The following is a 27,848-nucleotide window of genomic DNA, read 5'->3' on the forward strand; positions in this document are numbered from 1 at the left end:
AGTGGTAAGATCTTTGCTATCAATGGAGAAAGGCCTCTTGTAGCAAAGGTAAGGAGATGAGCACAGTCTATATGACGTCATTTGACAGTTGGTTGCTTCCATACCAAATAATATATGTTGAGGTCAGTAGATTGAGTCTAATACATGCCTTACTTTTAGGTTGTGTTTTCAGCAGTTAGCTCCCTATCATTTGGAAACTGAAGTTGAGCCAGTGATAACACTTGTGTGTTTTGTGTGTGTCGTTTGCCTTTGCTGTAATACTGGAAATTATAAGAGCCAAATAATTTGGGCTTCTCCTCTGGCAGTGGCAGTCTTCAATGGACACCAGAACTCAACCTTTTATGTGAAATCAAGTCTCAGTCCAGATGACCAGTTTCTGATCAGCGGCTCCAGTGATGAAGCTGCCTACATTTGGAAGGTGAGTTGCCCGCCCCTCCCACCCCCTCCCACACACCTGTACAAGCCTGTGGTCCAGGGCAAGGTCCACTTAATACAAGCACACAACTGCTGACTTTCTGCATTTGTGTTGCAAGGTCACTTCCTGCTGTGCATTTCCTTTTATGAACACCATGGACTGCTTCACAGATAGTCAAGAGAAGAATTAGTCTGAAAAGTCAGTCAGAGCCTTCAACACTGTCTTGCTTCTTGATTTACACACACTGCCATCCTGCTCCCTAGTGTCAGGCTCCTCCTTGGCTGTCAGTCCTTCAGAGCCCACACTAAGTCTTCCATAGAGTTTCCTGAACTTAAAACTCTTGGTCTGATTATGTTCTTATTCTTTTTTCTTATAGCGATGTCTAGCTCGCAGACTATTGACACGTATCTTAACATAACTATTTTATAGATTGTCCATCACTGTTTGTTAAGTGAATGTATGCTTCTTTAAAACCACATCATACATACATACATACATATATATATATATATCCATATTCTAAAGCAAGTGCTGTAAGCTAAGAAACAAATGATCTTAGTGGAAAAAAGTCTTAGAGGAAGTGCACAAGAATGGTTCTTATACCTGGAGTTGCAAAGATGGCCAGACGGCTTTTATTGACAGTCTCCTCAGTGGGCACAAGGTGGAGATGCCATTCCAGCCAAGGCGCTTGTGTCAGGCCTGGCTCTAGTGTGCATGCTTCTTTGTTCATTGGAGTTTTAGTGAAAATTCTACTGTGATTGTATACTCGAGAGTACCGTCTTTAAAAATGGCTTTTACCTGCTTTCCTTACTCTTCCTGGGATTCTAAACTGTATATGTATTGCTAGTACAAATGTTCCTCTTATATTTAAATTTTTGAGTTCCAAAGTTTTGCTCTTTGTTTTTTCTTCCCTCACTCTTACTACATTTGTTTCTCTACTTTTAACTCCCAGTTTAGTTACAGAATTTTATTCATTCCACAAGTCTGTCATTTGAGGTTTCTTTCTTGAAAGAAAAACACCAACTGAAATTATAGACATCAAATAGCAGAATGGCCAGGTCCATGTAAATATTAGATTAAAGTATTCATGCATAAAGAAAATATATACCAACTATTGCCATTTTAGATGCTATTTAATTAGAAATATACACGATTATATATGTAACCAAATATATACATACAAATTTTCATGCCAATTCCTGAATTTTCTCTAGCACAGAATCCTTTTAAAATCTCTTTGATAAATGTACTTGGTGATGTTCCTAGCCCATTCTTAGAAATCTCATTTGTGACCACCACATGCATGGGTGACCCTTACTGAATTCCCAGGCTTTCTGGTTCCATGTCGTCCCTGAGTGACATGGTTCAGACGGGATAGTCTCCTCTCAGTCTGCACATAGCTCGCTGTGTAGGCCCTGATACTTGAGGTCTTGGCAAGCTTGCTGTCCCTAAAATTGAATTTGCCCAGTGAGATGGCTCAATTTCTCTTTTCAGGTAGCACTCCATGTAAGCTGAGTGTTGCTGCCACTGCCGTGTCCTTTAACTCTGCTACTACTTCTCTAATGGGTTAGATTAGATTATGTTTTCCACATTGAATCTGTCCTGTGCTAAAGCCCTTGCATAAGGAAAGAACAAAAGAAAAGAGTTTTGTATCATCAGGCAAAAAAAAAAAAAAAAAATGACCTTTTATAGAATCCTCGTTCCTCACTAAAAGGGAAAAGTAGTATCTGTGGACTCTGATATGAAAGCCCAACAGCCTAAAAATACAAACATTGAACATATCTACCTTTTTTCCCCTACCCCTTGTTCCACCCCCTCTTCCTCTGTTTCAAATACAGCCACTGAATAGTATTGAAGTGGCTATAAATAAACTGATTTGGCATGGCCGTTCTACCACTGACTGGCAGAACACTAAGCCTGACACTTTAGGAAGCGTAAATGATCTCACGGCAGAAATAAAGATTAGATTTGGTCTCCAATTGAGCAGAGGAAGGAGATTTTTTTGAGTAAAGTGCTGATGGATTTTTTTGGTACACTTAAATACCATAAGTGCGTTATGAGGTCTAAAGGTCAGAGCCGTTTATTTCAAGAGGTGCCTCATGATTTTAACTCTTGAGATTCCTTGTGTCCTAAACATTCCATTAAAAGTAGGATGAAAGAGGACAGTTTTCTGTATTGACCACCCAAAATGTAGAGGTTCTTTTTTTAAATTTTAAAAGTTTTCTTCATACTCAAAAAGGAAGCTTTTTAAAAATGAAATTAAATACTTATGGTAGTGGTTTTTATAATAAATTGATGTTAAAACTTACTGGAATGAAAATTAATTCAAAGCCATTAGAGTTTCATGAGAAAAAAGTTAATCCTATTTAAAGTAGTCAAAGAGTAAGTATTATACTTCAAGATAGTCCTGGGCTGTCAGAAGCCTTTACCAAAGTTCCCAAAAGACTTACCAACAATTGGCTTTTGTCCCTTCCCCATTTTATTAAAACAATTTAGGAGTTAGGTATAGTTGTACACACCTGTAATTGCAGCACCTACAAAGTAGACACAAGAGGATCTCAAGTTTGAGGTGAGCCTAGGCAGGACACGTTTCAGTATTTATGAGAAAATAGTCTTCTTGAGAGTTGTGAGTGTAGTACAGTGTTAAAGTACTTGCCTAGCATGTGGGAACTCCTGCATCACTAAATAATGCAGCTCAGTGTTATCACTGTTGTGCAGGCTTCACCACTGTCTAATTCCTCAATGTCACACCCCTAACAGTTGCTACGCTGCATTTTTTCTCTCTGTGGATTTTTGCCTATTTGAGACATTTCATATAAATAGCATCACATAATAGGTGGCATTCTGTGCCTTGCTTTCATTTAGTACATTCTCCAGTTTGAGGCATGTTGCCTGTTACTTCCTAAGGCTGAAATTTTATTTATTTATTGGTGTTTAGAGACAGGGTTTCTCTGTGTAGCCTTGACTTTGTAGACCAGGCTGGCCTCGAACTCAGCGATCCACCTGCCTCTGCCTCGCAAGTGCTAGGGAAAAAGGCGTGCGCCACCATGCCTGGCTAGAATAATTTATTTTATAGGCAAACCATATATTTTATCTGCTTATCAATTGGTGGTCATTTTAAATGTTTGGAATTTTTACTCTATTAAAAATGTGCTGTCACCATTTGTATGTTTTTGCTGGACCATATTTTAAGTTCTCCCAGTATATACCCAAAGAATAAAATTGGTAAGTCGCATGCTTAATTATTCATGTGAATTTTTTTGAGGTGCCTTTCACCTATTTCTTGATGTTTTATAAAGTACCTGGTTTATGAATTCAATGAATAAATACTGACTTTATTGCTCTTAATGCTGGTTTTTTACTACCTAAGTTTTTGGAAAGGCCCTTTTTCTTTGAGGCCGTGTAGAAAAGCACAAAACGAGGTGCAATCTGCTGGCACGTACTTGGTTTTTCCTAAAACTCTTTGTGTATACAGTTAAGCTTTCCTAGATAATGTGGTACAGAAACCAGGAAATGGGGGGATCATAGAGTGACAGAAAGAAATAGTGTTCTACCGGAGATGCTCACAAGGACGTGAGGATTTCCTCTTCCTTTCATCTGAGTCTTGGGTAAAAAGAAACAGAATGGACTAGGGTTATCACAAACAGAAAGGAAGAATTCCTGACTGCTGGGATAGTAAGAAACCATCTGTTAAAGTTTTCTAAAGTGTATTTTCCTGTGGAAGAATGACTTATGGCACTGTAGGAATAAGCAATACGGTCTATGTAGATTAGGGAAGGCTGCCTTATCTGTTAATACATTGATTAAACTTTAACTTAACAAGGCAAATTAGGCTGTGTTCTTTGTTTTTTCCATTTTAATCATTGTAATTTGCTTTGTAGCAGAGATAAGAGTGGTAATGATTGAGTTAGATAACCTCATGAACCAGTGTCATCTCTCACCTGTAATCTGAAGAATCTATTAAGCTGACTTAGTCATTGTCACAAATAGTTTTCCCAAAGTTGCCTCCCCTTGATGCAAATGATGTATGATTCAGAGCCTCAGGAAGATAGAGGATGTGTTCGCCAAGCTCCTTGCTTTCAAATGCATGGACTAATAATAGCAGTGGGAGCTTGTGCTCTTCATTATGCTGGCACTCCTGCATGCTGTAAAAGACACTGATAGCGCTGGGGAGACTGGTTGTAAAGCTGGGTGTGCTAGGGCAGCCTTTTTTCCCAGCACTTGGGGGGCAGAGGCAGGTGGATCGCCGTGAGTTTGAGGCCAGCCTGGTCTACAAAGTGAGTCCAGGACAGCCAAGGCTACGCAGAGAAACCTTGTCTCAAAAAACAAAACAAAGAAAGAATTGGCTGTAAGTGATGGGAAATACAGTACTTCACAATCTGAGCTCTCTTAACTAACTAAAGACTTATTAAAATGAGTCGAGATTGCTGGAAATTTTATATTGTCCTTCAAACAGATTAACTGAAAGGTTTTTTGGGGGGGGTGTTGTTTGTTTTGTTTTAAGATTTATTATGTATACAGTGTTCTGTCTGCATGTACACCTGCAGGCCAGAAGGGACATCAGCTCACATTACAGATGGTTGTGAGCCACCATGTGGTTGCTGGGAATTGAACTCATGACCTCTGGAGGAACAATCAGTGCTCTTAACTTCTGAGCCACTCTTCAGCCCCCGAAAAGTTTTAATGAAAAAATGTAAATTACAGCTCATGTTCCTTCATTAAAATTGAAGGTTATACAATTCAAAATGAAAGGACCGTAGTTTGCATTTTGGTCATAGTCAGCATGTCTTGGGGGTTGGGGGGGCTTTTCTCATCCTAAAAGAGCTGATTGCCCCTTTCAGGGACCTTCAGGATCCACTTGTTTTCCTGTTTGTTCCTGGCTGTATTAAGATGCTGGTTCCCCAGAACTGAACTTCCATCCAGAAAGCTCAGTGGCTCAGGGACAACACCAAAATTGCATTTTAATTGAAATAAGAGCTGTCCTGTTGGTTGAACTCCTAGGCTTGACTTTGACTGTTGAACTTATGTTTCTCTACTTCTTTAAACCACCTTAAAGCTTTGAGACGTAGATAGGACAGTTCCAGCCTCTATGGGGCCCCTGACACTGTGTGCTGACTTGCTCTCTTTGGTCTGGCCAGGTTTCCATGCCCTGGCACCCTCCGACTGTGCTATTGGGTCATTCTCAGGAGGTCACGTCTGTGTGCTGGTGTCCATCGGACTTCACCAAGGTTTGTGGCTGGATCTCCAAAACTGATTTTAAAAAGTGGGTCCTAGATTTGTACATTTTCCCAAGGTTTGTTTGAAAATGATACAGACTTTTTGGTCATTTAAAAGAATCCAGGATGTATATCGCACATGTATCATACACACACAACACACACTTTTCCCCTGCTTTTCACACCAAGATGAGAAATCATTATATACTAAAGAGTAAAGTTAGATTTCTAGTTCACTAAGTCATTCCTCTTCATTTTAAAAAATTGTTTATTTATTATTTGCTTTTTGTTGTTATTTCGTTTTCAAGACATGGTTTCCCTGTGTAGCCTTGGCTGTCCTGGACTTGCTTTGTAGACCAGGCTGGCCTTGAACTCATAGAGATAATCCCGAGTGCTGGGATTAAAGGCGTCCTAGCTGTCATTCCCTTTCTTAAATATAGAATGAAATTGCAGGACCAGGCGTGGTGGTGCAGGCCTTTAATCCCAGCCCTCGGGAGGCAGAGGCTGGCAGATCTCTGTGAGTTTGAGGCCAGCCTGGTCTACAAAGTGAGTCCAGGACAGCCGGGGCTACACCAAGAGACCCTGTCTTTAAAAAAGAAAAGAACAAGAAGTTATGTTAGCGTGTCAGAGCTGCTATGGATTTCTCCTGGGTTTTGCTTGTTTGTTTCCCTATTGCAGTTTTTTGGTTGGCTTCATGTAAGGTCTTCTTTATTAGCATGTACAAGAACAGGCTTTTGTGCACTTACAGCATTGTTCCTTGCTTATACAGACCTTTCTCTAAGTCGTTACTACAGCTGTGACCCTGGTGGCGTTTTCTCCAGGATTCCATCTAATTTCTAATGTAGTGCCTGCTTCTTATATGGTTACCACTGTCATGAACTAAGATGAGCTGCTTTTTATTATTCGGTTGATTATGCCAACTTTTCTCAACTATCATTTGCTATGAGAGAAGACTCAGAAATGGCCAGCAAGACTGACTGCACTGTTCTTTTAAAGTTTTCCACTCCTTTTTAAACTCTAAATTCTAGAATAGGAGAAGTCTTGGTTTAAATTCCAGTTTTTCCATTTTATGATGATACTTTGCACACACACAAAAAAATCCAGGATAATAGAAATTTTTATTTTGTTTGTTCAGGTTGGAAGGTTGTTTTATTTTTATTTGTTTTTGATAGAGAACATTTTGCTGCTGGGTGAACTTTGTGTATTCCTGCTCTAGCCTCCCCAGTGCTTGGCTTATAGGTATATATCACCATGTCCAGCTTTCAAGGGTTTCTCAATAAAAGAATGTGAAGGAGCATGTGTACAGTTGGTGCCTATAAGTAAAAATATTGCCACTGCAGAGTAGCTGTGGGGTGAGAAGTGAAAATTGTCTTCTTTTGGCCTCCCAGTAAGGGAAGGAAAAAGTCGCCAGTCTCTTGGGGGCCATGACTTAAGAGAACGTGTGTTCTTTTTTCCTTTCTGTTTAGTGACTGAAATAGAGAAATTGTATAAACAAGTGCTGGGGAATAGCTTTGGCATCAGTGTCCATTTGCCTCTAGCTCATCAAGCTGGGTTTTTGCTCCCATAAAAGGCTTGGGACCAAGATCAGGAATGGTCAGATATTTTTAAAGGGGCAAAGGTTATTTTTAACTTCTTTCAGCCTAGTGAACTTGTTTTTTTCCAGATTGCTCCTTTACCTATCGGAAAAAGCATCTCCAAGGAATGGCTCTGTACTTGTGAGGCCTGCTGCAGTCGCAGGCTAGTCTGATCTGGGAGATGTTCCCGTTGCTTCAGCAGTGAGATAAAGCATGTAGAATTTAGGAGAAACTTGTTGAAATGGAATAGTGATAGGTATCGATTGATCATTTCACAGATGGAGAATAAAAGGGACTCTTAACCACATAATAGTTACATAAAACACGTTAACAGGGTGAGTTGCCCATCTCCTGTAGAGACCAAAAGGAGATGAGCCTGGGATTGTAAAGCTGCAGGAGAGGTGAGGAGAGTGTGTTGGAGCGGCCCTTTGCTGCTCCTGCAGAGGGCCCAGACTCGCTTCCCAACACTCACCTGACAACCCACAGCCGTCTATAAAGTCATTTCCGTAGGATCTAATGCTCTTTTCTGTTCTCTACAAACCAAGCCAAGGCTACAGAGAAACCCTGCCTCAAAAAAACAGGGGAAAAAAGAAACTAAAGTGTCATTAGAAATTTAGAAAGAATCTCTAAAACAAAATATGGAAGTAGATGCTCATTCACATATCATCTGTGTTGCGTTATGTTCTGGCAGACAAAATAAGCCACCAGTCATGAGCCCTCAGGACACACCTCCTTTTTACTTTGTTGTGAATTTTGAAACTTCATTGTTCTCTTCCTGGTTCCTTCTTAGATTGCTACCTGCTCTGATGATAATACACTGAAAATCTGGCGCTTGAATAGAGGCCTAGATGAGAAACCAGGGGGTGATAAACATGCATTAGTGGGTTGGACTTCTCAGAAGAAAAAAGAAGCAAAAGCCAGCTCAGGTAAGGATAACATGCATTTTCTATGGTGGTGGCGGTCGTTTCATTAGTTGAGTCCTACTGTGTGCTGTGGGAGGCTGGGTTTGTTCTTTTGTTCTTGTTTTATAGTATTTTTAAAGAAAGGCGCCATCTTGGCATTTCTTAAGGAGAAATACTGTGATCGTGACTCTTGTTTATCGTCTGTGAAAAGCACAGTAATGAACTAATGGACTGTCATGTGCTGTGCACTCTTCGTAGTTTTGTTTAACACAAAGCAGAAGATCATCTTAGATATAAACAGACTGACTCGTGAATGACAATAGAAATATTAGATATGTAGAAATATGTAGAATGATTATCTTACACCCAAAGGGCAGTGTCAAGGAAGCAGTTAGAGGGTTAATTCTGCAATATAGAATGGGGGGGGGTAATTTTTTGGTTAATTAGGTGATAAAGGTGAAAATAGCTGTAGCTAGAAAAGCCAATAGAGCAAGGGCCTGGGCTGTTGACACTAGTGTTTGTTTAGAGGAGGAGCGAACAGTGCCACAGACTGCCACACAGGCACCACCTGAGCAGAGAGAGGAGACCCAGCAGGGTGTTACACTTGGAGCAGGGTGGACAAAGGAAAGGATAAGTATGAATTTGACCAGATGATCCCAAAGTGCCAAGGAAAAGAAAACCTATAAACTAACCTTTGACTTTGGCAGTCTGGAGCTTATGGAACAACTTGGCTGGCCCATCAGGACAGTGGGGGGAAACATGAGACACTGATTATTATCACTTTGTTGAGGGGTTTTTATTATAAAGCAAAGTTCAGGAGAAAACATTGTTAAATTGGATGGAATTTGCTATTTCACTCTTTTTTCAAGTGAAGTTGTAGTTAGAACCAGTGCTCAAGTGCTTTCGGGCCAGTCACAGCAATGCAGAGGCTAGTCTGCTAAGTGTCTCCTTTAGGACCCAACACAGCAAGTACAGTTCCAGTTGAGACCAGCCTTGGAGTTAGGTGATGGTAACATGTGCTTGCCAGCTTCCAGAACAGATCGGCTGTTACTAACCACAGGCCTTGGGTTGTTTGTTTTGAGAATTGTTTCCCAAGTTCGTGTTATTTACTTGTGTCCTGAGTTCAAATAGGTTCTCTCTGGCTTTCTTAGCACTAACTGCAGCTCTAGCCTTATTCCCTTTGACCTGCTTTCCCAGCCAGCACCTGCTCTATGGCTTACTGCTCTTGACTGCTTCTGTGGGAGATCACAGCATTGTTGGGGCGAGATTCTCAGTCTTGGCTAGGCACCAGAACCACTTGTAGAGCTTTTGAAAAATTTAGACTTTGCTGCTCATGGATTTTGTAAGCCTTGGGTGGAGGTTAGCTGCTTGTATTTTCATAAAACTCTAGGTAGGTCTGTTACCCAGCTGAGATTGAGAGACACTCTGGTCTAGGCAGTGAGTGACAGGATGATTATCCTAATTGCAGAGTTAATGAACTCTCACTTGTTCAAGCTCATGTTTGTTGTCTTCTGATTAGGCAGCAGGATAATTATTGTCGGTTTTCTAATGCTCCTTTCATCACCCTATCATTAGCAGCCTTGAAGTGTCACATTGTTTAATAATTCTTACTAAACACTAAGTCCTCAGCCCCCTCCTCTGCTCTCGTTATTTAGCTTAGGAAACAGATGCAAAGCCTGTATAATAACAATACTGTAAGCTTTGCTCCTGCCTATACTAGAAGAGGGTTCTGAGAAACCATGTCTCCTGTGAGAGGAGAGTTGTTTTGGGGGGAGGGAAGCCTACGAATATGGGGTTAATATTACCAGATCCTAGAAACATGCAGATTTTGCCAAAAATACACGTAAACTGAGGAAAGTGTAATAGCCTGTTGAGAAAAGCAATGAGCAGTCTCCTAGTGCACAAGACAGAAAGGTTGGGGCCAAATGGCTGCCTTGTCTAGACAGACGCTATTGAACATTGGGGCAGTCTAGAGTTCAAGAGAACTAACTTCCAGGGTCAGATCGGGGCTTGTTCTCAAGACAGGCTGTAGCTTCCTTCACGGTAGAGTCTTTGTCTGGTTTGTCAGGTTTCCACAAGGCCCTGGGATTGATTTCTACTACCAGATAGAGAAAGACTTCTGTGCAAATACACACATGGGCTGTTTAAATGGAGAAAGTGACTAGCAACCTGCCTGGCCTGAGCAGTACAGCCAATGATAGCTTCTTTCTTCCTGCCATAATGACCATAGTCAAGTTCTGGAGCATATGTGTGGCTGTGGCAGTGAAATTCCAGCTGTGATTTTACTGGAAGGATGAATTCACTTTAGACAAGTATAAGGGCTTGCTTAAGGAAACGTGTTTATAAAATTCCTGTCTTGTAGCTAAGCAAGGTGGCACACACCTTTGATCTCAGCACTCAGGAGGCAGAGACAGGTGGTTCTCTGAATTCAAAGCCAGCCTGGTCCACAAAGAGAGTTCCAGGACAGCCAGGGCTATTACATAGAGAAACAGGGGAAGGGGGCAATTCCTGTCTTGAGCTGTCAGGATGCCTTAGTGGGTAGAGGGGCTTACCACCAAGCCTGACAACCTGAGAGACCAGTTCCCACGAGTACCCTTTGAGACTTGTGAGAGTGGGGGGGGGGGGGGGAAGTACAGTTATTTTTAATTTTAAAAGACTTTGTTTCAAGGCAAGACTAAAGTAGTAAAGAAGATAGGATGATATACTAAGATTGGCACTTAAAAAACTAAGATTACATTTCCTTTTAAAAATATTTTTATGATTTTTTAAATGAGTATTTGCCTGTATGTATGTATGTATGTATGTATGTATGTATGTATGTATGTATGTATGTATGTGCACTACATTCATGCAGTGCCTGAAATGGCCAGAAGAGGGGAGTTGGACCCTCTGGAACTGGAGTTATAGGCAGTTGTGAGGTGCTGTGTGGATGCTAGGAACTGCACCTGGACCTCTACAAAAATAGGCAGTGCTCCTAACCCTGCGCCAGCTCTCAACCCAGATTACATGTTCTACTATTCCGTTAAGTTCACTTTTCTTGTTATTTAGTTTGAAAAGCTCAAAAATAAATGAAAAATTACAGTATTGGCTCTTAGAGTTTGAAAGAGCAGAAATATCAGTTTGTAAGAGTTTTTAGGAAATACTGCTGTGTGGGGAGTAAGGATACCGGAGACCTGTCTGCAAGTATCGACTTGTAGAAATTAGTAGCTATTTGCTGGAAATCCATTGAGGCTGATCACCTTGATAGGAACACTTGTTGTAAGGATTATGTTTGTCACTTCACAGATGTGAAAAGATGAGTTGGATGGATGGCTGTGCCCAGAGCACATACTGAGTGATTGAGCCACGTTTTAGGTCTGTGCATTCCTGTTTGAGAGCAAGGGCAGTGTCAGCCATGTGTGGTGGTGCACTCCTTTAATCCAGCACTGGGGAGGCAGAGGCGGGCAGACAAAGGGCAGTGTCACTTTATTTAACTGAGATACCACTAACAACCTGCGTTCCTGTTAAAATGCACTGTGATACGTGCTGAGTTACATCACATCTGTTCTTTAGTGTGCTGCCACTTATTTCTCTTTCTTTCTTCCTCCTTCCCTTCTTTCTTTCTTTCTTTCTTTCTTTCTTTCTTTCTTTCTTTGTCTCAAATGTTTAAACTAGCAAAAGCTCTTAGTAAACATTTGTCAAAGACATTTCAAAAAGCATGTAAAACTATGTCAGATGCCACCACCTATCAACAGGAAGACATAAATTCAGATTTTATAAATTCACAATGACAGTCCCTTCAGCTGTCGAAGGGCATGGTGTTGGACACCTGTCATCCCAGAAGGCTGAGGAAATCTGTAGTTTAAGGTCTGTCTGGGAACATGGTAAGACCCTGTCCCAAAACGAATAAACAAAAGGTTAACAGGTGTGCGTGAAGACGTACACTGCCACTCTTCCTATAAGTTATTTCCACTGTTGTAGGAAAATGATACAGCAGTTTCTCAAAAAAAATTAAAAATAGAACTCCCAAATGACCCAGCAATCCCACTTTTGGGACTGGTGCATGGAAGAGACACCTGTATTCACATAGTCACTGCAGTTCTGCATAATATCCAAGGTCACCAGGTGAATAAAGAAAACTGTACGTCAGCAGTAAAATACTACTTAATGACAGTTTTTAGATTGGGGGAAGGAATCAGGGTTTTTTTGAGACAAGGGATTTACTGTGTAATCCTGGCTGGCCTTTAATTCATGATCCTCCTGCCTCCGCCTGTAAGTCCTGGGAGTCCAGGTGTGCTCCATCATACCTGGGGTGTTCATCCCTAATAAAGTCCAGCCTTTAAGAGAACTAAGCATAAAAAGGAAATATACTACGTGATGTTTCTCTTATGTAGAATCTAAAACACTGAATTTAAAGAAACTGGTGTTAGACAGACGCAGGAGAATCAAGGTTCAGAGTCCTTCTCTACAGAGCTCAAGGCTGTCCCTGGAGACTTGACCCTCCCCGTCTCCTCTTCCTCCTTCTTCTTTTCTTATTACTTCTGTCATAAAGATATTAGAAACTTGTGTTTTAAGATTTGTTTTTAATCTGTATGTCTTACAGATTAATCTTACATGTCACATGTGTGCCATTTCCCACACAGAGATTCCCTAGGGTAGGAGTTAATAGGCTCTAGTAAGCTGCCAGGTGCGGGTACAGTGTGGGTACTGAGAAACAAACTCAAGTGCTCTGGGAAAAGCAGCAAGTAGTGGTTAAGAACACTCACTGGCTGCTCTGTCAGAGACCTGGGTTCAAGTTTAAGCACTCACCTGGATGCCTAACACCCAGTTCCAGGGGATCGGGCACCCATTTCTAGCCTCCAAGAGAACCAGTCATGCATCTCAAAAAAGCAGAGTACAATGTTGATTACCAAGGGTTTATGAGAAGGGCAGCTTAGCAAATGGGAGATATTATTTGAGGGATGTGATCAGAAGAGGCTCTGGATAATCATACATCATGCTTACTACAATTGTTAGATGGTGTTACATATAACTTCCCTTGAGAATTCAAGGACTGTGCATATTTTTCTTTATTTTCGTGTTTCTCCTCATTTTCAGGAACCGTACCAAGTAGCCAGAGCACTCCTGCCAAAGCGCCCAGAGCCAAGAGCAGCCCGTCCACTTCCTCTCCAGCAGCAGCAGCAGCTTGTACTCCAGGCTGCACTGCTGACCTCCCTCTCCCTTCAAACACCCCTACCTTCTCAGTCAAAACCACTCCTGCCAAGACCCGGTCTCCAGGCAGCAGAAGAGGCTCTGCCTCCTCTGTGTCTCCCAAGCCACTCTCATCTTTCAAGATGTCACTGAGAAACTGGGTGACCCGAACACCTTCCTCATCACCACCCGTCACTCCACCTGCTTCTGAGACAAAGATCCCATCTCCAAGAAAAGCCCTCATTCCTGTGAGCTTGAAGTCGTCACACGCAGATGCTTGCTCTGAGTCTAGAAATAGAGTGAAGAGGCGTCTAGACTCGAGCTGTCTGGAGAGTGTGAAACAAAAGTGTGTGAAGAGTTGCAACTGTGTCACTGAGCTGGATGGCCAAGTGGAGGAGAGTCTTCATTTGGATCTCTGCTGCCTCTCTGGCAACCAGGAAGCCCTTAGCAAGGACTCTGCAGGGCCTACCAAGGCAAGCAAGATGGAAGGTGCTGACACAAGCATCTCAGAGCCTCCTTCTCCTGTTAGTCCTTATGCTCCCGAGGGCTGTGGACCACTGCCTCTTCCTCTGCGACCTTGTGAGGAAGGGTCTGAAGTGATAGGCAAAGAGAATAGCTCCCCAGAGAATAAGAACTGGCTGTTGGCCATGGCCGCCAAACGGAAGGCTGAAAACTCATCTCCTCGAACTCCATCATCCCAGACCCCCAGTTCCAGGAGACAGAGTGGAAAGGCATCACCAGCCCCGGTAAGCCTACTGTGTGGGAGCGAGCATACATCTCCTATTTGAAAGGGACCAAATGCAGCTCTGGGACTTTGTGCTGAATTATTTGACAGCCCTGTTACTCCATTAACTGTTCATTTGCTCATACTCCTCAGTCTTACTGCTTGGCTCACTAAAGCCGTTTCTCCCCATCTGGAATGTCAGTTCAAACGTCTTGGTACACAGCATGCCTTCCTACCTCCACCCGTGTTTCTCTGCGTAGCCTTGGCTGTCCAGGACTCTTTGTAGACCAGGCTGGCCTTGAACTCACAGCGACCCGCCTGCCTCTGCCTCCTGAGTGCTGGGATTAAAGACATGTGCCCCCTCGCCTGGCCCCAAAGGCTTTGAACTTGGGGTTTTCCTGTCTTAGCCTCCCAGGTGCTGAGAGTGTGGGGGTGCCACCATTTTACAACTGATGTTTCTAAGGCCAGGTGGTGGTGGCACACGCCTTTAATTCCAGCATTCAGGAGGCAGAGGCAGGCGGATCACTGAGTTTGAGGCCAGCCTGGTCTACAAAGTGAGTCCAGGACAGCCAAGGCTAACACAGAGAGGCTGTCTTGAAAAGTTTAAAACAAAAACAAAAACAAAAAAAACCCTGATGTTTCTTTAGCATAGAAATGCTCTTTAGTGGAAGATAATACACAGATGCTGTTTGCTTTATTAATGGAGGGGACGGGCTTTGATCTGGCTAGGGAATGGCAGTTAGAGCCTAGGCGCTGTTGCGAGGACTTAGAGCTGTAACCGGGAAGCCCTAACTCTCCGTTCTCTTGTAGGTCACCATTACTCCCAGCTCCATGAGGAAGATCTGCACGTACTTTCGTAGGAAGTCTCAAGATGACTTCTGTAGTCCTGAGCACTCGACTGAGTTATAGATTCTAATATGAAAGCTCACTGAACTTGGGTCTGTAAAGATGAGAAAAGACTTTATAATTCTTTTAGGAAAATGGTCATCTTTTTATTTTGGAAAAAGTCCGTCCACTCCTTAGCAGGCCTAGCCATGTCCCACTCTCCAGTGTAGACGCAACTACCTAGGGTGAGTGCTTTTCCATTTCATGCAGTGATCTCATCTCAGCCTTTTCTAGCAGTCTGTGGTCATGACATCCAGCTCACGGAGGCAGAAAGCAAGGCGTGCCTCTTGTTATCCTGAAAGGAATGTGCGTGTAGTGGACAGGATCTGCTAGTCCAGCACACGGTCCATCTGTGAAGGCCAGTTTGAAGACATCCTGTAGAAGATGCCTTAAACAAGCATGATCTTATTTGAAATTATATATGCTCACTATACTTTTATATCTGTGTTTTTCAAACTGTATAAAAATGTGATATGTGTACATTCATATTGTTTCCATGTTAAAATACAGTACCTTGAGTTGAGGTCATGATTATTTTAAATGCACTGGTCAATGTCAACTCTTTGGAAACAGAGTTGGAAGGAGAAAACAACAGAAAGCTGGCTTTGTTTCCATGAAAGCTGTGTAGGTCCCTCGGGTCCCTCATGTTGTACTAGATTTCTATCACAAACCAGCATCGTCTTGAGGCTGGGGGAGAGTTGAGCACTTTCTAGAGAGATGCTTTATAAATCAGTATACAATGAAAACCAAACCTTACATTTAGGTGTAGTTCTCTGGGGTGTGGGGGTTTTTGGTTGGTTGTTTTTTAATGTTGTCAGATTTTTAAGATTAAGGTGGATCACTGAGTTTGAGGCCAGCCTGGTCTACAGAGCTAGTCTACAAAGCCAAGGCTACACAGAGAAACCCTGTCTCAAAAAAATGAAGTAATTTCTTACTGGTATTTTTATAAGAGATGGTAGTGCTCAACTGAAAATCCAAAACCTGGAAAATAAGCTTTGGTTTGTTTTTATTTTTGCTTATTTGTTTTAAAAGGCACTGGCTCTGTAGTATATTGGTAAGCAAAAAAACAAACAAACAACCCCAAACACCACAGCACTTTATCTAGATGGTTGGTGCAGAGAGCATGTCAGTGAACTCTAAACAGTATTCCGAATACTTTAACCTTTCCCTTAAAATGCTACATGCCAGCCCTCATGAAATGACCATTATTATATCTCCCTTTGCATCCTCTCGAAAAGAAACTTTATGTTCTGGGAAAGTGTTTCTTTACAGCTATGAAAGATTTTGTTTCATTCAGATCCTTGGGGACTGGTTAAACCTTATTTCTTCTTTTAAATCTTTTATTAAAAACTTTAATTCCTTTGAGATTGTAAATTAAGCTTACAAGACTGAATAAGTAGTAATAAGCATTGGTTTTCTGTGGTTTTATTCAAGGGGAAAAAAATTAAAGGAGGCAGAAACAGGTGGTTCTCTTGAGTTGGAGGCCAGCCTGGTCTACAAAGCAAGTCCAGGGCAGCCAGAGCTACACAGAGAAACCCTGTTTTGGGAAGTAGGGAGTGTGGTGGTAGAGGGTTGTAAAGGAAGTCAGATTACAGTCAAAACCACACTTTGCGGGCTGGAAACATGGCTCAGTGGTTAAGAGCGCTGCCTGCTCTTTTAAAGGACCCAGGTTCAATTCCCAGCACCCACATTGCAGCTCACTACTGTCTGTGACTCCAACATCTGACACCTTCACACCAATGCCCATAAAATAAAATTAAATAAAACACACACACACACACACACACACACACACAGCTTTAGCTGAGTGTTGAGGATTATACAGTGATGTTTGCTTTTTAGGCAGGAAGAAAATACTTTTATTGATGCACACTTGCCTATAGTGTTGGATATCTCCTGCTTTGAAAGCCAGTAGTGATGGTCAGTAAAGCAGACGAGTGGCTATCAGAAACTGCAGGCTCTGCTTGGAAAACTAGTACCACAAATGGGTGTCAGAGGTCACATGTAACAAAGTAGTCATTATCCCTGCCCTCTTTTTCAGTATCAGACTTTACGCTTACGTTGAATAATAAGCCTTTTATCTTACCTGATGTTCTTTCCCAAGCACTTTACAATGGCCTGGAAGCAATCCACACAAAAAGAAGTAATAATCTAAGAGTCCCTTTTGGTTGCTTATGGAGTAAAATGTGTTTGTTTCCAAAGGTATAATCTAGTTCAAACTGAAAAGGTTCTAATAAACACCTTACTTCATCAAACCTTGAATGTTTAGGGTGGTTTGGGTTATTTGGCATTCTAGTTTGAAGAAACCCTATCTCAAAAAGCCAAAAAAAAAAAAAAGCACAAAAGAGTTTTGGGTATGTTGTAGATAGGAGGTGTGTGTGTGTGTGTGTGTGTGTGTGTGTGTGTGTGTGTGTGTGTGTGTCTTTGTGCTGCTACTCATGGGCTGGTAGGATGGCTCACTAAGCCTGGTGACCTGCGCTCCTATCCCTAAGACCTACCTAGTGAAGAGAGCTGCTAACTCCTACAAATTGTCTTCTGACCATCATATGTTCTCCTTGCTATTCAGATTCTTTTATTGTGTATGCAGTGTTTTGCGGGCATACGCACTTGCACACCAGATCTCACCGTAGATGGTTGTGAACCACCATGTGGTTGCTGGGAATTGAACTCAGGACCTTTAGAAGAGAAGGCCAGGCTCTTAACTTCTGAGCCATCTCTCCAGCTGCCTTTTTTTTTTTTTCTTAAACCTATGACCATGTTCTTATAAAGGTTGCATGTCTACTCAACATGCTTTTGAGAGCCTATCATGCTCTTGAGGCTTTTTGAGCCTTTCCTAATCCCAAAGAGTCAGACTCCTTTGTACTGCTGTCAGAGCAAAGGCCAGGTAGCTGAGTCTTCACAAGGTAGCGGGAGTTACACACCACTGGGGAATGAAGCTGCTGATAATGTGCTAGGTGTTTTTGAAAATAAAAATAAAAAAAGAAAAAACCCAAACGTTCAATTTTACCAATAAAGACTCAGCCAGAAGCTGGGGTGAAAACTTGCTAGCTCAAAGAGGCGGAGAAAGCACCCAGCTGACCTCAGAAGTAAAAGGCCAAAGCGTTAACTGCCCAAAGCCAGCGAGCTAGCTGGCTAGCTCAGAGCTCAAAGCCTCTTCTTACTCGCACTGTCTTAAATACCCTTCAACTCAAAGTCCCTCCTACTCTTTAATCCCTGTCAGCTAACTTCTTGCTCCGCTGCTTGACCTAGGGTTAATTTTATTAAATCCTGTGTACCGGAAGCTCTTGGATTAAAGGTTTGCGTTAAGGCTGAACCACACCAAACAAGATCAGTGCCAATAGAACAATTCCTTTTGTTTTCCCCTGTCCCATACCAGGTGGCTCTTCTGCTAATGAGACAGATTTTGGATTTTCCTTTTACAAGCATGCATGGGTTTAAAGGAGAGAGCCACGCTCCAGCCCCAAAGCCAGCTTTAATTTTTAATTGAATTGGGACCACATAAAGACCATTTACCACTTAAGTCTTTAGAGGGCAGCAGAGACCAGATGGAGGTAGGTGATACCACTTGGCCAATTTACTCCTTGTGCCATTTTCTCTTGATAATCTGTCCTTTTTCTTCGAATGTTTCATTTGCCCAGTGGTCTCCAGATTCCTTAGTTAGATGTTTTTATTCTCCTGGAAAGATACAAAACAAAACCCTGCCCCACCCCTAGCTCTGGGGGTTTCCTTTTTTGGTCGGTTATATCTTAGGGTTTGGGGCAGTAGAAATAGTATTACCCACGGGTACTGGAGAGGTGGCTCAGTGGTTAAGAGCACTGACTGCTCTTCCAGAGGTCCTGAGTTCAATTCCCAGCAGCCACATGGTGGCTCAAAACCATCTATAATGAGATCTGGTACCATCTTCTGGTGTGCAGGCATTCATATAGACAGAATGCTATATATGTAATAAATCCTTTTAAAAACTTTTTTAGCTGGGTGTGGTGGCACACACCTTTAATCCCAGCACTCAGGAGGCAGAGGCAGGAGGATCTCTTGAGTTCGAGGACAGCCTGGTCTACAGTGTGAGTCCAGGACACACAGCCAAGGCTACACAGAGAAGCACTGTCTTGAAAAATCAAAAAGAAAAAAAAAACTTAAAATTCATCAAAGTTAATAGAAGCATTGTGTAATCAATCTGGGGGGGGGGGGCGATCTCAGTTCAAGGACAGCCAGGACTACACAGAGAAACCCTGTCTCAAAAAACCAATAATAATTAAAAAAAAAAACAAAACAAAACTACTTTTTTCTCTGCATAAGAATTCACATGGGTGAATGAGTAGAAAGCAAAATAAGAAAAATAGTCTAGCTTTGGATCCAGGCAATACACATGCACACCCTGTAATATCTGCCAGAGCCAGTTCTCTCTCAGCCTCAGCTGATAATTTTCCTGGAGTATTTAAGTCCTTAACACCTTGTAAGGTTTGAAATAAATCTTGAGTAATTAGTCCAATTGTGGGCTATAGCCAGTTAATATCTTCTAGCAATTTTTTAAAATCTTTAAGAGTTTGTAATTGGTCTCTCCTGGTTTGTACTTTCTGTGGTTGAGGTGTCTGCAAACCTCTCTTACATCTTAGGTAATTGATAGAATCTCTATTTCTTCAGGAACAATTTATAATCAGCAAGGCAAAATTCTCTTTACTTTATAAAAATTGTGTCTAAGGTATCTGCATCTTTATCAGCCAGGAGGATATCATCCATAAAATGGTAAATTGTAGATTGAGGAAACTGTTTACAGATTATTTCTAATGGCAAGATAGGACTGCTTAACATCCCTTTGGTAAGACTTTAGTTTTTTGGTTTTTTGTTTGTTTGTTTTGGGTTTTATTTTTGTTTTGTTTTAGGTTTTCAAGACAGGGTTTCTCTGTGTTATCTTGGCTGTCCTGGACTCACTTTGTAGGCCAGGCTAGCCTCGAATTCCCAGTGATCTTCTTGCCTCTGCCTCGGGAGTGCTGGGATTGCAGGTGTGCACCACCACACCTGTCTATGGTAAGACTTTTCAGTGATACCTTTTTATTGGACCACTGTTATTAGAAGTTGGCACTGAGAAAGCAAGTGTTTCCCTATCGTGCTCATGCAAAGAGATTGTGAAAAAGCAACCTCTTAGTTACTGTCAAAGTTCATGACTTAGGTAGTAAAGAAGGCAATGGGATTCCAGGCTGATAAGAGGCCATTGGCTGAATCATTTATGGCTCTTATATCTGGTTTCTTTTTTATAACCAGCATGGATATCCATGGGCTGGTAGATGCCTCAATGTGTTGACCATTCAGCTGCTCCTATCCTAGCTGTTCTAGCACCTGTAGTTTTTCTTGTGTTTTGGGCCATTGATCCACCCGTACAGTCTTGTCAGTTAGCCATTTTAAAGGTAGGGCAGTGATGCCTTTAAAAGACCAACACCTGTTGTGTCTTGCTTATGGACAACCTGGACAGTCTGTGACTGTTCTCGATAATGGCTTTTTAACATTTTCTCAGAAGCCAAATCACATCCCCATAAATTCATGCCTATATTAGTCACAAAGGCTTTAATTTTTCTATTTGTCAAAAAAAAAAAAAAAAGAAAAGAAAAAGAAAAAGATTTCCTATTTGTCCTTCTGGCCCTATACATTCAACTCATCTTTCATTTTGTTTTATCTGAGATAATGTTCCAAACCCTAGAAGCTGATTATTTACCTCCTGAAGAGTCCAATCTGGATGTCAAGATTTTAGTGAGATTATTGTTACATCTGCTCTTGTATCTACTAAACCTTCCATCCCAATGGCATTTATTTTTTACCTTAGGTTTCTAATCCTTTATAGCAGCTTACCAAAAATGTTTGTTTTGTGGTCCCTTGAATTTTTTTGTGCTATTTATTGAACCTGTTGTGTGTCCTTGATTACCTCTAGAGTAGTGCTGTTTGTAACAATGTGCATTAACTCTTTTAATTGCTCTGTGGATGAGTTTCTTCTACACTGATAGGGAATTGTTGAATCAAATTTGATTTCAGGGCCTGCAGGAGGCCCCCTGGGCATTTCTCGGTAGCAAAGGGTTACCTTGCCTATCTCTTGTTGATCTGCACTTATTAGTCCAATGCCTGCCTTTGCCATAGCTCGTGAATGCTCCAGAAAGCTGGAATCCTCATGGATTATCTCTAGAAAAATCATTGTTTCTAGGAGCACCTTGTTTACAGTCCTTTTTCAAGTGGCCTTGTTTAACTCAGCTGCCATTTTGATTTTTCCTACATCTTGTAGAAATTCTATTAGATTAGCATCATAAACATGAGATCAGCCATATCTCTAATCCATTCCTCTGTTAGTGCTGATTTTGCCTTTAAAGGTCTAATCACTCTTGCATTCTGAATTAGCATAGGAAGCTGGAGCTAAATCCTGGCAGAAGGTCTGAGCTACTGCCTGCTCAGCCTGCTCACTGCTGCTCACTGAGCTCTGTGGAGACCCATGCCATATTACAGACAACCACCCAGTTTTCTCATTCAATCTTGAAATAATGTGTTCCAGCCATTTAGAGATTGGTTAAAAGTTATAGGCAAGCTGAGCACATTTTGTTGGATTTGACATGAATTTAATGCTTTACTAGGACATTAGGATAGCCATTTTGTTGTCCAAAAATTAAAACTCTGTTTTTATGTGTGGCTGTATTTGAGGGCCAGCTGCTGAACCTTACTAAGGAGTGCCTTTAAAAAACAATTACCTGGCTGGAAAGAGGACGCAGTACGTTACTGGAGTAAGTGCTTCAAGCATGCGGACAAGCGCTCTGATCCCCAGAACCCAGAAAGTTACTGGCAGATGCCAACTGGGTTTGTAGCCTGTTCTAATTCCAGCTCGAAGAAGGCAGAGACAGGACCCCCAGAGCAACCTGGCTAGTTAGACTAGTCTCATGGGGGAGTTGTAGGTTCAGAGGCTAGCCCCACCTCAGCCAACATGGAAGGGCGTGATGAAGACTGATGGCAGCCTTGGGATTCTATACACATGTGCATACACACATGAAAAAAGTACACATGTATGCTCGCTATGTACACACACATGCTTAAAAATGTAGCATTTTGTGCTCCCTGTTGAGTGTGCTTACAGCAAGCATCAACACAACTGAGGGATGCTATATTATTACAGAGGTTTGTTCAACTCTATTCAAGCCATTTTGTGGACTTAGGAGTAGCAGTGGCACATGCAAAATGCCCTTGATTGGAAGGCCTTCCTTCTCACTGCCCTGAGTATTGTCACCTGGGTAGAAGTTCCGTGTGAGGCACCTTTTCAGTTATTAGAGGAGTTCAAGGCAGTGCCTGAGAGAAACAAAGATCAGGCTTCCAAGCCCCTTAGATGAACTTGTTTGTGAGCAGCAATGTGTCAAGGACCAATCTCTTCCCTTTAAGGATTTAGAATTTAAGGGTGGCGCACACCTGTAATCCCAGCACTGGGGAGGCAGAGGCAGGTGGATTGCTGTGAGTTCAAGGCCAGCCTGGTCTACAAAGCGAGTCTAGGATAGTCAAGGCTACACAGAGAAACCCTGTCTTGAAAAAACAAAATAATAATAATAATTAATAATAATATGTTCTTTATAACATGATCACTTCCTAGCTTTGAATCCAAACCCTATCTGTTGGCTCTGGGCAATTTCCTTTCCTGTCTATAAAGTGGGCTTATTTATTATGTCCACCTGCCATCTACAAAAGTGTGGACACTAAGAATTTTATGGGGAAAAAAAAAAAGAATTTTATGGAAGCTTTTCCGTAAGCTCAGGCCTCCCCCAACCATTATAACTAATCAAAGATGTGAGCTGTCATCCACCAGGTGCTTGGGATTTTGGCATCCCAGAATGCTCACATAAATATTCCAGAGATGATTTCATCTGCTGCCCAGAGCCACAGTTGAGTAAGGCTGTGAGCTACAGGTGTGTATCAGAACAGCTGTATGCCCCGGGCTGCTCACGGCCCACTGTACACCTCCTGACTCAGCCTCCAGCTTGGTGTCCCTGTCGCAGATACTCCTGCCCTTGTGAGGACGCAGCAGAGCAGCCTTTCAGGGCTGGTTCCCACCTCTGGTTCTGCTGTGAGCTTGGCAATGAGCAAGTAAAGGAAGGTGAAGTGCAAGGCGCAGCCCTTGCTGGGTGAGGGCTGCTCTACTCCGTGCAGAAGATGGACACACTGGCTGCAAAGCACTGGTCGGACTGCTCTGCTCCCGTAGGGACATCCTTCCCAGGGCTGCTGCTGGTGCCAGTCAGATTTATTACCATTTGTCACATGGGCGCCAAAATACTATCCATGACAAGTAGAAGGTGTGGTCCCACCAGTGTACTTAAGGTGCTGGTTTCCAATTTACAGGAGCATGCAGAGTGTGGCATCCTTTTGTCTGTACTCCAGCAGTCTCGCTGCCTAAACCCCTTCCAAGGGTTGTGCCAGACATGGATTCAAATTAAAATGTATGGGCTGACTTTCCCATCCTGTCAACAGTGCTGCTTACCTTTAAAGGCTAACGGCAACTCTACAGAGCAGCCATTCCTCCAGCAGTGCGCACCAGGCGGTCCTTGTTGATGGAACAGACTCGAGAGCCTCAGGCCTTGCTGTTGACATGGATTTGGCAAGCGTACCATGTTGCTGATGGTCACTCAGCACCGTGCTTAATTTTACTTCTCCCTCCCTTTTCCAAAATGTACAAACACATTTTTCCAAGGAGTATTTGAAGTTGTCGTTCCCTCTTGCTCTGCATTGCTGGGATTGGAGGATCCAGGACCCTGCACATGCCCCTGGCTACACCTCCAGCCCTTCCAGGAATTACTGAAAAGCAGCATTATAGGATTTATGAAATGTCTATAAAATAGCATCGAAAAACTCCTGTGGGCCTTGCTATGTCTGATATGTTCATTTGGAAATGAGGCTTCCCCAAAAGCCTTGACTGTAATTTACAGAATTCCAGCCTCACTTCCTTGGCCAGCAGGAGCCCCTTTCCTGCACCAATGTGTCCCCAGCAGCTAGCTTAGGAACGTCACTCGTTTATAGTTGTATTTGGTCATCCTCGGGCTGAGGGCCTGAGCAAAGAGAAACTGTTGCTTCGGGCCAGTGTTGGCCCTGGAGTATCAAGTAAGATGGAAGCAACCACAGAGGCTTTGTCCTCACTTGACCTTCACATAGACCTTGCTCCTTGCTGAGTGTCTCAGCCCCTGTCAATCCTAGGTACTCCTGAGCAGTAAGCAGAGAGTGAACAACCCTATGGGGTAGAATGGGCCTTCCTGACAAGCATGCAGTGGTGAGCGGGCCACGTGTGCAGTCTGCCGAATGACAAGGGTTGGTGGCTCTCCCTGGGTCCTAGTGCAAGGGAGTGGAAAGAGAGCTGAAGAAAAGATGGCTTAGAGACAGAGAAGGCCCTTCCGCACTGTCCCCTGTCTGCACCTTCACCTGTTCACCTGCGTTTATCCAGACCCCTGAGCACAGAAGAAAGGCTTCTATCTCTCCTGGTGACTTAACACCTTTCCTCAAATGAACCAAAGTACCCGCTTTCTTCCTGCCTGCACCCAGGCAGCCAACCAAATGCTCCTGAAGAAAGCCTCGCCTTCCAACCGGATGGCATCCTCAGTGACTGAAGTCTCACACACTGCTCATGTCATATACCTGCTATCTGTAGCTGCCTCTACCCTCCACTCCGCCAGGTGTCTGATCCTCCTGCCTCCCCTCACACTCCACAGAGGTCAGCCTTAATGAGCTCTCTCCCCCAACCCCACCTTGAGTTTCAAAAGCTGAAATATACCCACTCCGTCCCCCTTTCTGCTTCCTGCTGCGGTGGAAACCATCTAGTTGAGACCAATTCCACCACTGACGTTTTCAAACCACCACGTCTGTCTTGTACCAGCCTCTGCAGTAGCTCTTGTGTTCCTCTCTATTGGATTCACCTCATGGTTGGTTAGTTGGTTTGGTTTTTTGAGACAGGGTTTCTCTGGATAGCCTAGGCTACCTTATACTCTTTGTAGACCAGGCTGGCCTGACAGCTATCTGCCTGCCTCTGCCTTCCTGAGTCGGAGATTAAAGGCGTGCACCACCACACCCGGCTTCCTTGTGCTTAAAGACACTCGTGTCTCACATGGAGTTGTGAAGACACATGTTCCATGTGTGACGTCGTTCGTCTCTGTTGACTTGTAAGTACTCGGTTCTGCAGGTCCCCGGTTACGCTCTCACCCGCTCACCCCTCACCACCCTGCATCTGGCAGTTGCTCTCCTGATGTCGTGTGATGATCTCACGATTCTGAGATTAGGCATCCAGTAGTCTAGCCACCCTTCAGCCTCAGCTCTTGAGCGTTGACTCTACTGAATGACTGAGTGACCATTCCTTGCTAATGATGATGCCTTCGGTGTCTTCAGTGAGGTTAGTAGTTCCTCTGCCTCTGGCCACTCGTGCCCAGGCCTATCCTTCACCTTGCATTCTTTGTGGAGTTCACCACAAGGAGCCCTCAAGTCTGTACTTAAAGCTCCCTAAACAATATATTGAACTGACCATCAAAATGTTCATATATATGTGTGTGTGTGTGTGTGTGTGTGTGTGTGTGTGTGTAATATATATATATATATATATTCCAAAGTATTTGTAAATCTACAGAATTACTTTAATGAGTACCCAGTCAATATACCATCACTTACTAAGCAACCCTGATCACTGGTAAGTAGGTAGTTTTCACTATTGTGACTTTTATTAACAACTTCATGAGGAATATTTGTATAACAGTTCTTGCATATGACTAAATCCTGGTATTAGGTCTGGTGAGATGTTCAGTGGTTAAGGGTCCTTGCCACCAACACTAAAGATCTGTGTGCAAGCCCTATGGCTCACGTGGTGAAGCAAAGAAGCAACTGGTCCCCTGACCTCCATGGTACCTGCATGCTCCCCCCCCAAATACGTAAGTATAATTTTTAAATACACTAATATTAGTTGTTACAGGCAAATCACTAATTACCATAGGGAAACTAGGGATGTCTGGAGTGTACACTTGAAATAACATTCGGGCTGCCACAGAGGAACATTGCCAAGGACAGTATCAGAATAACACAGCGTGCGTCTCTATTCTTCTGAGGCCCCAGCGTGGGCAACGCCGTGGTCTGCCACAGGGTTCTGGCCACGGTCCAGCTCATTCTAGAGTTACAGGCCGTTTGCCTTATTCCCACCCTGTGGTTTGACAGAAGAGCCATCTGCTAGAGCCAGGTGAAGCTTAAGTGACTCCAGAAGATTCTGTGGCTGTTCACTGGTTAAAGAAATTTCTGAGTCAGCCTAGGTCCAGATGGCCATGGAAAGTAACGGCCAGCAGAGATCAGTGCCAGAGTAGGCTGACTTCACGGAGAGTGGTCAGTTGGGTGGGAGATGACACATTTGAGACTTTTTCAGGATCTCTTTTCTGCTTACCCTTACTTCCTTAGTGATCTTAATTAGGCTTTTGGCTCTATGCACTATCTATGCCCAGATATTTTGTGTTTGTAGCCTGGCTTCTAACCTGAGTTCCTGGCTTATGTATCCAACAGCAAAGTTAGCATGTTTAACATGCTTAAAACTAAACCCTTAAAGCCTTACAGACAAGGCTATACAGAGAAACTGTCTTGAAAAACAAACAACAACAACAAACCTAAACTCTGAGAAGGCTGATCTACAAAAAAAAAAAAAAAAAAAGAATAAAAATAAGAAAAATAATTTTAAAAAACCACTCAGGAGGCAGAGGCAGAGGCAGGCAGATCTTTGTGAATCCAAAGATGGCCCGGCACTTCCAATTTCACAACACATCAAGGGCAAGGTTGAATTGCATTCTCCTTTAACCATGTTCACCACAGCTTCTGCCAGCTGAGTGAGGGGTGTAAATGCAGTTACAAAGTAAAGACATCTCTCTGATGCCCACCAGAAAGCATCTGCCAGAAAATGGAGCAGACAGGATGACTCAACAGTAGATATCTGGTCTGTCTCACTGGCCACAGTGGTGCTGTAGCTCTGGCTGTCCTGGAGCTAGCTCTGTAGGCTAGGCTGGCCTCAAACTCAGAGATCCACTTACCTCTACCTCCTAAGTGCTAGGATTAAAGGCTTCAACAGCTCCTGGCCAGAAGCAGACACATTTACCCTGTTTCGGGGGAAAAAAACAGCTTTGTTCAGAATAGCCCCAAACCTGAGCCAGCCCAGGTGTCATTCAGTGAGTGGGTGAATGTAAGACAAACTGGTGTGCTTGTACCAACCAATGAGCTGTTAATGAACACAGCATTTGGATGAATTTTCAGAAACATTATCCAATCTTAAATGGCATTTTGTTTTGCTTTTCGAGACAAGGTTTCTCTGTGTAGCCTTGGCTGTCCTGGACTTGCTTTGTAGACCAGGCTGGCCAGGAACTCAAAGCAATTCACCTGCCTCTGCCTCCCAAGAGCTGGGATTAAAGGCATGCACCACCATGCCCAGCGTCTGAAAAGGCATTTCAAAACAGGTCATATGTTGTATGATTCTATTTTAAAACTATAACCCTCTGCTTTTCTTTCTGTTCTAATGACACTTGAACCCAGGACTGTTGCAAGCTCTATAGGTGTTGAGCTATGCCACCACAGCCTACCAAAAGTTTGTGAAATGACATCTTACAATGGGGATTGATTAGTAGTTGTTGGGGGCTACAGAGGGAGTAAAGGAAGGCAAGGTGAGTGTGATGCCAACAGAGAGACTGTGTGGAAATGGAGCTATGTGTACCTTGATTGTGGGTGGATATATAGATAGACCTACACCCATGATAAACACTGGGGTGATCTAAGGAGGCTGGGGAACTGTACCAAGTACACCTTATCCTGATTGCAGTAAACCCTAGTTTTGGAAGGCATTACTATAAAAGGAAAGTGGGTGAGGTCCACATGGAATGTCACATGGACAGTGTCATGTGTGAGGAGCTGTAGGACTCAGGAAGCGCACAGAATGCTTATATAGAGCTGGCAGGGAGG

General features: G+C 42.9%; 1 protein-coding gene and 1 long non-coding RNA gene across 6 annotated transcripts in view; one reads left to right on the plus strand and one right to left on the minus strand.

Moving 5' to 3' along the window:
- The window catches only part of DTL (denticleless E3 ubiquitin protein ligase homolog), a 37,522-nt gene extending 20,375 nt beyond the window's left edge, over positions 1 to 17,147 (plus strand). For 4 of the 5 annotated variants that reach the window (XM_084788535.1, XM_084788538.1, XM_084788537.1 and 1 more), the window contains 5 exons: positions 306 to 418; positions 5,554 to 5,643; positions 7,996 to 8,131; positions 13,184 to 14,022; positions 14,811 to 17,147. In XM_084788535.1, coding sequence (XP_084644661.1) covers positions 306 to 418; positions 5,554 to 5,643; positions 7,996 to 8,131; positions 13,184 to 14,022; positions 14,811 to 14,909 — 1,277 coding nt within the window. In that variant the 3' untranslated portion in view covers positions 14,910 to 17,147. The remainder of the gene's footprint in view (positions 1 to 305; positions 419 to 5,553; positions 5,644 to 7,995; positions 8,132 to 13,183; positions 14,023 to 14,810) is intronic. The other variant, XM_084788536.1, reaches the window with a different exon arrangement.
- Positions 1 to 27,848, minus strand: part of LOC311601368 — a 128,679-nt gene that overhangs the window by 94,850 nt on the left and 5,981 nt on the right. The gene's annotated exons all lie outside the window — the stretch shown is intronic.

Source organism: Acomys minous (genome assembly GCF_964271855.1).
Source record: "Acomys minous genome assembly, chromosome: 1".
Taxonomy (NCBI): domain Eukaryota; kingdom Metazoa; phylum Chordata; class Mammalia; order Rodentia; family Muridae; genus Acomys; species Acomys minous.